Source organism: Esox lucius, chromosome 23 (assembly GCF_011004845.1).
Source record: "Esox lucius isolate fEsoLuc1 chromosome 23, fEsoLuc1.pri, whole genome shotgun sequence".
Taxonomy (NCBI): domain Eukaryota; kingdom Metazoa; phylum Chordata; class Actinopteri; order Esociformes; family Esocidae; genus Esox; species Esox lucius.
Genome location: NC_047591.1, coordinates 9,257,483 through 9,266,955, shown reverse-complemented (window position 1 = coordinate 9,266,955; position 9,473 = coordinate 9,257,483). Strand labels below are relative to the sequence as shown.

Genomic DNA, 9,473 nt, shown 5'->3' with positions numbered 1-9,473 from the left:
CTATTTGCAAGGGACATCTTTAAAGGGAAGGCAGTAAACATCGGTCCCATCTGATAATCTAGAGTGTTTTTGGTGGTTTTATTTGTATGTCTTGGACGTTTTAAACATGTGGTTAAAATTACGTGTTTGAGGAGAATCACTCAAAGAGTTTACATACATATCTCTTTATAATCTAGTAAATGATTAAAAGATTAATAAAAAAAGATTAATACCAAGAACAAAAATCTTCCAAATTGAAAACTAATCCTTACTAAAGCATTTTAATAGTTATAGTTACAATAAGTAAAAATAACAAACAAAGAATACCCATTATACATACAAAAGCACACAATACCTTTCTCCAGTGTGACATGTTCAGGACCAAAACTGCAGTATTGGATCTCTAGCAGTGGCTGCATTTCATGTTAACTTTCAACCACATGAGGGCGTATTTGAGATCTACAGATAATTGAGATAGAAAGAGATTTTCATTAATTGTTTCCTCAAAGTTGCCTACATTATTTCTATAGTTGTTGTTTAGATACGAGGCTGATATATTGTGTCCCCCGTTGTTTGACCTACGTGGTGCCACACCAACTGATAGTGGGGTGTCCTTTAGCCTGCCACTTTTAACAATGAACAGGTCACCTGTCCTGCATGTTTGCTGCGCATGCGATGGATGGTTTATGCGCATCCAATACTGAATAAAACATTCAAATTAAACCTAAAGACGGAATGTCCAGATCAATCTATGGCCCACCCAATCACCACCATAAACCAGTATTGGCCAAAAAGCACAGATAACATACAGATAACACACAGCGTTCGTCTCGTTTATTTATAATGTGAATTTTTTTAAAAATGTGTCAGGGAGGTATACACACTAAAGAGGGTACGTCTCGTCTCTTTCTACCGTGGCCGTTATAACAGGGGGTGGGCTGAATAGTATGTATGTGTCCCTCTGCCAATGACAAAACAGTGTCTCTCAGGAGGCGAGAGTGGCAAGTCCCTGCAGTCCGGGAATCTAAAATCCACCCCATCAGTCCAGGTGGACAAACACATTCACACCGCTGCCGCTATCGCCAAGAGATGGGTCCAGTCTCCGCGCCCGAAGCCAACGCTACTACCGGGGAGCTTGGAGCTGCATAGCACCAAAGCTCCGCCGACTGACATCAAGAACACGCGACTACCACAAAGAAGCGAACAACGATTTGTTTAATAAGAACTCCCAGGATTACTCCTCTCTAAAGGAATTATCTGATTTATTTGGTTTTCACTCAAGCAAGCAGCGGCCGTTGTGTTCAATGACACCATGCTCATCGTCTCGTCCCGCAGTGCGCTGCTGTCTGTCTACTATCCTCAGATCTTCCTCATCCTCACGAGCGGTAGCTACCTGTACGTTGGCTGCTTTTTATCCTTCTCTTCAACAGGTGCTTGTAGAGCCATGTGACGTTATTTTCTGCATTCTTAAGATTTTTTTGAAGTAGCATCTTCATGCCCTAGCTGAATAAATAGTTGATAAAGCAATGTACGCCAAGTGAAGTGTATTAACCAATTATGGTTTTATGATGCAATTTCACTCTTAAATTGTCAAAACAAATAAGTTATCGTAACTTTTTAAGTATTACAACTTAATAGCGTGTGCTACTGTAAAAGTAATAAAGGCACGTAAAATTGTCTTTGTGACTAAATACTGAACACTAGTAACAAAAACAATAATAAACATTTGAGTATTTAAACATTTTCCTTCAAGAAGACTAGCTTCAACCTCCCCGACATTCATTGAGTTTCCAGCTGACCTAAACTTGTCCTAAATGTCTACTTTTATACGTCAAACGTGTACAGGTAACGGACAGAAATATAGAAAACACTTATTCAAAATGTATTAAAAGCTGATGCCTTCACCCTGATGTGGTTGTGTACTAAAACACAAGGCTGGCCTAGTTTGCCCATTATTTTGGCTACCATGACAAGAAAAAGAGATCTCAGTGCCCTTTAAAGAGGGTTATGTACTATAACACAAGGCTGGCCTAGTTGCCCTTTATTCTGGCTACCATGACTAGAAATAGATCTCAGTGCCTTTGGGTTGATTGCAGATCTGGCAGAAGCTTAAGTCAAGAAGACTATTAAATTTGCTGATGTTTCACTGTCTGCAGTCTATCCGGAATCTCAGTCAAACTGAATATACAGGAGATAGCTTTTTTTATATTGCCGAATTATTTGTAAAACACAATTATGGAATTAGGTGAAAGAATGGTGAGGCATGCCTCCAATAGGTACAGACACTTGTAAAAACTTTGCCAGAATGCATTGAAGCTGTTCTGCCTCACCCTAATAAGACCATATGTTGGTGTTTCTTATATTTTGTATTTTCTTATATATATATATATATATATATATATATATATATATATATATATATATATATATATATATATATATATATATGCTCTACATTCAATTCAAGTAAAGGGCTATAATTGCAAAGCTACACATGGAAAAGAGTAGATGACATTCTATGACATCCCGTGTTCTGTGGACAGAAACCAGTAGACACGTACGTAAGTGAACTGAACTGGTTATTCCTAATTGAATTAAAAGATCGGGGGCCCTGATATTGAATGATTACTGCACTATAGTGGATGTGGCATGCTTACAGACCTGACTGTATAACTAAAATTGCCTTAGATGAGGTTCAGGGGTTTAGTTCAAATGTGTGGATAATAGGTTACATAGAGTTGGTCTGGAGTCTGTTCTTCATCCACGAACCAATGTTTGTATTTTTAAACCTAATTCAGTGACACACATTATGTCTTATGCACAGTGGTCCTTTGAAATGTAAGTGACTAGTAGCAGGTTTTGCTTAAGTCTGTATTTAATGTATTTTATTCCTCAGTCTCAAAACAAAGAAATCAGTGTGATGCAGATGTTACTGGCACATTCAAGTGCAACATTAGCCATTTACTATGCCAGTGTGTGTGATATCACCTCGTTTTCACTGTAATGACAAGGAAAGCCACATGAGCCACGCTCCCAATTCTCTCCATTGATAGGTGGTCTGTTGAGCAAGGTTTTTCCTAACGGGTTCAGTAATATAATGACACAGTAGTCAATGCCATTCAATTCTGAGCTCATCTCAAACTGTCTGTGTGTCTCAGGTTGTTAACTACCTCTGTGCCAAACCCAAACATAACTAATGTGGTGGAAAAATGTAACCCAGACAGAACCTGTTGAATCCTTACAATCCACGCCCTGGCGAATCTACGCTGTGATGTTTAACTATCTCCCCTCTCCCCCTGTCTGGAACGCCCCCAGGGCACTGTCTTCTGTGGTGGCACTGGGTGCCAACATCATCTGCAACAAGATCCCTGGGCTGGCCCCAAGGCAGCGCGCCCTCTGCCAGAGCCGTCCAGATGCCATCATCGTCATCGGCGAGGGCGCCCAGTTGGGCATCAACGAGTGCCAGTACCAGTTTCGCTACGGCCGCTGGAACTGCTCAGCCCTGGGCGAGAGGACCGTCTTCGGACAAGAGCTGAGAGTAGGTCAGTCTACCTGTTGCAATTGGCCTAGTCAAGGGGCCCATTACTTATTAAGGTGCGGTGAGTCGAAATAGAAGAGGGAAAAACTCTCTGCACTGGTCCCTGGACACTGATTAAGCCTCTTCCTGTCCACAAGATTCCCCAATGAGCAGGCTTTAGTCCTGGACTGGTCGTCGCTTGTATCCAGGGAACCACTCAATAGAGATCCATTAAGTATGATCCACAATTGTGTCTTAGTACTACTTCACCAGCTGCTGCAGACTGAGAAGGATCGACGCACACTAAATGTTAACGATGATGATGATGATGAAGTGGTGGCGTCAGAAACGGCCAACAGACAACATATCGGTTATTAATAAAGAGGTACGCTTTCTGATGGGGCCGAACAGACACGTGAAAACAAATACAGGTTTACTGTCAGTAACTAGTCTCTAACTCACCCTCCATCTAACACAGTGCGAGATGTACGAAACAAAATCTGGCTCGATTTATTACTAAAGATGATCAGCCTCTGCGGAGGACATAGGGATGTTAAGGCATCCAGATCAGGGCCATATGATTCGGTCAACATGAAAGGGATACCAATATCTCACCAAGAGGGTTGTTGTACTGAGTGTGGTGCTTATCCTGCAATATAGGTAAGGGTGAGAGGCTGAATTACTGCACACTCCACTTAGGTGAAGAGTGAAGGTCTACGGCAAAGCGAAACGGCTTCAGAAACCTTCTACAGTGGGAGTCCTATTCAGTCACTATCCACCTACAATAACCATACTCAATACTGTACATTAACTCCATGATACCAAGTTGAGGTTACTGGGTGGCACCTGGCTGACATATTTGTCATTCTCCAGCTGACAAAGTAGCACTGATGAATTCAATAACCCTTACTGCGGACGCGCTATGCATGGGTGCGCAAAGTTTAATGCAAAGAGCTCAGAAACACACAAATCTTTTTAAATGACACTAGATAAATCACAAGGGAACATTAGTCATATTGTCTCTGTAGCTGGTGGCGGTAACTTGTCATGAGTTACAGGCCCACAACCACAAAATACATTTTCACATCTGCTTCCCCATGAATCAACATGTCTATCAGTCAAACTACTACGTCAGATCAATGTTAGATACCCCTATTAGCCTTCCAGAAGGCCACCTTCTCCATTTCCGAACACGTTTATATTAACAGCATGGAAAGGAAATTAATTACTGGTACGATATTATTGCATTGGCCTCGTAATAGGATATTTCCCGCCTCAATCAAGATATTATGTTTGATTCCATTGTCCTTAATAACCCGAATATTATTTTATGGTGTCCAGTGCAAGGCAAAAGGGATGGCTTCGTTCCAGCCTGACAAACTCACTCATTGAACCCATTAGCTCTGTGGTTCCCTAAACCATGACTCTAAACTAACTCAGACGACTGTTCTCATCCGTCAGAACCAGGCATCCACGCCTTTCAGTAAAGGCATAATAGTGAATATTTTCCCCGAGCTGCCAGAAGTCATCCCCAGCAGAGAACATTTTGTTTTGATGAAACTGCTGTAGCTGACTTTGAGAAACTCTGTTCTTATTCCATAGACAACAGTGTATTAGACAGAGCTCCCTGTTCGTTGCATGTCGATCACATTTCAAGACTTCTGAAAGTATATGGGCACCTGTCATGCCGATGCACCCACCTGAAATGAAACAAATCAGCCGACAATAGGATAGGGCAACGCTGTCCAACCTGGGTACTGGAGATCTACCATCCTCCAAGTTCTCTACAACCTTAACGTAATACACCTGATTCTAATAATTAGCTCAGGATAAAGCTAAAACAGGTTAGTCACAAACGGGTTTAGAGAGACAACCTCCAAGAGGGTAGATCTCCAGGAACAGGGTTGGCCAGCCCTGGTCTAAGACCACCAGGCCCTGCAGTTGACCAAACCAACATGTCATCACCACCAATGACACACGGTGAATCCCACCCAAACTATCCAGCAGACGGAGAGTTCCTGTCATATCAACCTCTCCCAACACTTCAGTCAGTTGAGATGTCCCTGTTAGGCCCCTAACCATCCAAAACCCTAACACACCACGGCAGACAGAGGCAGAGATAAATGTCCTCTCCTGGATTATGGATCCAGTGTGCCGGTGAGAGGAGTGATTGTTCCCAGAGCTGTTGAATTAAACAAAGTTCCCTAACCTCAGTTAGACCGCAACAAACCATTTCTGACTCAACGACAATTTATATAAGAACCTTGCCTGTATTAAGAACAATACCTCTAGTGTGCTGTGGAAAATAAAAGGATAGAAAAATGCTGCTGACTAAAACCAGAGCCGAGCAATGTTTAGTAATCACTTTGATTAAAAGTATCCTGTAGATAAGGTATGAGAGGATGTTTGCTGTATGATCCCTGTGGAAGTCGTCCACTGTCCCACTAAGAACATTCTAAGCACAAGCCGGTTTATTTTCTCACAGGCCAAATGCATTTCAGACAGTCAGTGTTGGAATAATATCACCAACCATTCTTGAGCCCCGAAGCAAGACATACTGCTCCACAATGAAGTGACATGCAGGAAGGTCACTGATGTAGCATTAAAAGCCCTTCGGAACAGAAGTTGAATCTCTCGTACAATACAGGACTAGTTTCTACATTATCTGCTGTAAGGGCTCCTCTGGCCAACCAGCAGATGTCACTTGAGTTTTCTCACCAGAGTATTACCCCGACTGCCAGTTCAAAATGATAGTTCTGATTAAAGTCATTCAGACAGACAGAGTCTGCGCCACAAGAGTATTCACAAACAACCCCTTTCACTAAGCTCCCCAATAACATAATGGATCTTAAACTCACAATATTTCGTCATTCAATAAAACTCACCCAGGACTAGTGGAAGCTCATCATATGCCCCACTCTCTCTCCCTTCTCCCCAGGTAGTCGAGAGGCAGCGTTCACCTATGCCATCACAGCAGCCGGCGTTGCCCATTCGGTGACAGCGGCGTGTAGCCAGGGCAACCTCAGCCAGTGCGGCTGCGACCGGGAGAAGCAGGGCTACCACGACCAGGAGGAGGGCTGGAAGTGGGGAGGCTGCTCAGCCAACATCAAGTACGGCGTGGAGTTCTCCAGGCGCTTCGTGGACGCCCGCGAGATCAAGAAGAATGCCAGACGCCTGATGAACCTGCACAACAATGACGCGGGAAGAAAGGTAACTGACACGGCCGGCCTGGGCGCCTGGGCGCTGGGACCTGGGCTTCGAACACGCCTGACCACAAACGGAGCCGCTTATGTAGTGATGCGGGCATGTGAAAAAGATGAAAAGACTATAGAGAAAACAACGTGAGTTCCTTTGCCAGACTCCGCCAGAAAAGTCAACGAAAAGTCAGGAGACGGCATCACAGTGCTGAACGAGGCTGTACTAGTTTAACACATTTTCTGGGCGTGCGCGTGCGTGCTTGTGCAAGTGTCTGAGAGCAGACGGAATGCAAGGCCGGGCGAACTCACTGCCAAATGGAGGCCTGCCATAACCCTGCAGTCCCATTCACTGAATTACAGAGCATTAAGTCAGGATACAGGATATTATTGCAACGTCTCACTCTCTTCCTCTATTCGGTGGCAGCACCCAAAACGACGCCACTGCCTCAGTTCGCGCGCAGAACCAGCCTAATCAACAGCCAGCTCCACTGACTTGATAGCAGGGCAGAGCTAGACCCGTAGGCAGGTACACTGGCCTCCGGGTTCGAACCTTTCCTTTGGACGAGGCATTTGACGGCATTGCTGAGAGATCGTTGCTTTGCGTTGCACTGTAAGTGGCCGTTACGCTTCTGTTAACATCATGTTACGTACAAATGTCAGATTTGGTCGCAGCTACGCAACTCTTCCCTGACCGGTTAACGGTCGTTCTAACGTGTCCACTGTCCGCTGAATGTATCTGCGAGGCATCAAAACTTAAATGGCACATGAAACCTCAGTGTAATGTTATACTTGTTCTGGTTACTTGAGAGTTCTGGTCATTTTTTCTGCCCATTATGTGGTCTTTAGGAAGGTAAAGTTAATGAGAGAGTAGAGACTCTAACCATTATTTATTTTCCCCTAGATTTTGACAGCTAGCTGGCCTCACTGTCACGTTGGGGGATTTTAAATATGTACTCCATATGGACTTTAGAGCCAACTGCCGGGATGACCGTAGCTGATAGGCCTACAGTATTGTGAACTGTTGAATGAATTGGAAAATATAAGATCTGATTTGGCCTGTAACACTGGTCTTGCGTTCAATCTCACTGCTCCTTATTTCTGAAGCCAAAAAGAACATAAGCTCACAAACGCAAATGGTCGAACTCGTGCACAACCATCAATGACAGCAAATGACTTTCTTGGAGCCCACGTAGCAGAAAACAAACGGCGGTCATGAGACACACCGTTTGTATCACACGCTCATCTCAAACCGTGTATGCAGCCCTGAAACCCACCCGAACTCTCTCTTCACCCCTCTCTTAGATCCTGGAGGAGCGTATGAAGCTTGAGTGTAAGTGCCACGGGGTGTCGGGATCCTGCACCACAAAGACCTGCTGGACCACCTTGCCCAAGTTCCGCGAGATCGGTTACATCCTGAAGGAACGTTACGGCGAGGCGGTCCAAGTGGAACCCGTCCGGGCCTCGCGCCTCCGGCAGCCCTCGTTCTTGCGCCTGAAGGAGGCGCGGGGCTACCAGAAGCCCGCGGACAGGGACCTGGTCTACCTGGAGAGGTCTCCTAACTACTGCGAGGAGGACACAGCCACGGGGAGCACAGGAACGCGAGGGAGGCTGTGTAACCACACGTCGCCCCACACTGACGGCTGCAATTTGATGTGTTGTGGCAGAGGACACGACACACACCAGTACACCCGCGTGTGGCAGTGCAACTGCAAGTTCCAGTGGTGTTGTTTCGTGAAGTGCAACACGTGCAGCGAGAGGTCAGAGGTCTTCACCTGTAAGTGAAGGCTGGATGGGTGGAAGGGAAGGAGGAGGGGGATGAAGAGTTGAAGCGGCAGGCGGGGATAAGGGATGGGGCAAGGCCACGAGAGGATTCAAGGAAGAAAACAAGGATTTTAGCAAAGGTACTTAGTGGGGAATGACTGTTCAAGTAAGGACTTTACAGAGTGGACTTGGAAAATGATTAGATATGTCATGCCTTCATTTTGCACATTGGACATACTATCTGATTTTAAAAACGAAGGTAGAAAGTTGAATTTTTATAAAATAACTTTGAGAAAAATACTTTGACAAGTAAGCAAAGAATGTTTTCTTGTGCACTGACTGGAAGTCTGTGTTTCAGAAATACAATGTTGGGCAGTGTATCGATGAAGTGGACAATGTGGTTGTTTGCTTTTCTGTCCCGAACCAAGCAAATTGGCACTCTGGACCCAAACTTTATCAATACCCAAGTGCAGATTTCACAGCCGCAGAAACACTGTTCAATCCATCAGCAAAATAATCTAATCATGACTGAAAACGGTACACATGCCTTTTGACTGCGATACGAGACAGAGGGACAGTTTGGTTTCAAAAGACTGATGCTGTTGACTGTGAAATGGTGCCATTCCTTAACTGTCCAGTCACACTGTAATTATCTGTTTGAACACTGAAAATAAATGATTTATTTATGTTAAGACATCTCTGCACAAATTATCTTACAATATGGGTAGCATTGCTGAATTGTTGCTCTATGCTTTTTTCCTCCCTTTCTGAATGCCAGTGAGGTTTACCTAAATTAGTGTGGCATTAAGAATAAAACCACAACAAAACAGAGTGCTAAAATAAAACCTGCATTTTTCTAGCTATTTTAAGTAGCAATGTGAAATCCGGTTCTGTTATTTTGCGCTCACCATCCTTTCTCAATTTATTGGACATGATATTAACAAGATGTGTCCAGGGGTATTGGTGAGTGCTGCACTGTATCCATTTGACCAAAGGGGACCAGTAAAGCAACCTGTTGT

At 44.2% G+C, this 9,473-nt stretch overlaps 1 protein-coding gene across 1 annotated transcript; it reads left to right on the top strand.

Annotated features, from left to right (window-relative positions):
• The first annotated feature begins 311 nt into the window (after positions 1-311).
• wnt7ba (wingless-type MMTV integration site family, member 7Ba) lies at positions 312-9,097 on the top strand. Its single transcript, XM_010887143.3, has 4 exons — positions 312-1,374; positions 3,295-3,521; positions 6,435-6,706; positions 7,996-9,097. The coding sequence occupies exons 1-4, from the start codon at positions 1,292-1,294 to the stop codon at positions 8,473-8,475; spliced, it is 1,062 nt and encodes a 353-aa protein (XP_010885445.2). The 5' UTR covers positions 312-1,291; the 3' UTR covers positions 8,476-9,097.
• The last annotated feature ends 376 nt before the right edge of the window (positions 9,098-9,473 follow it).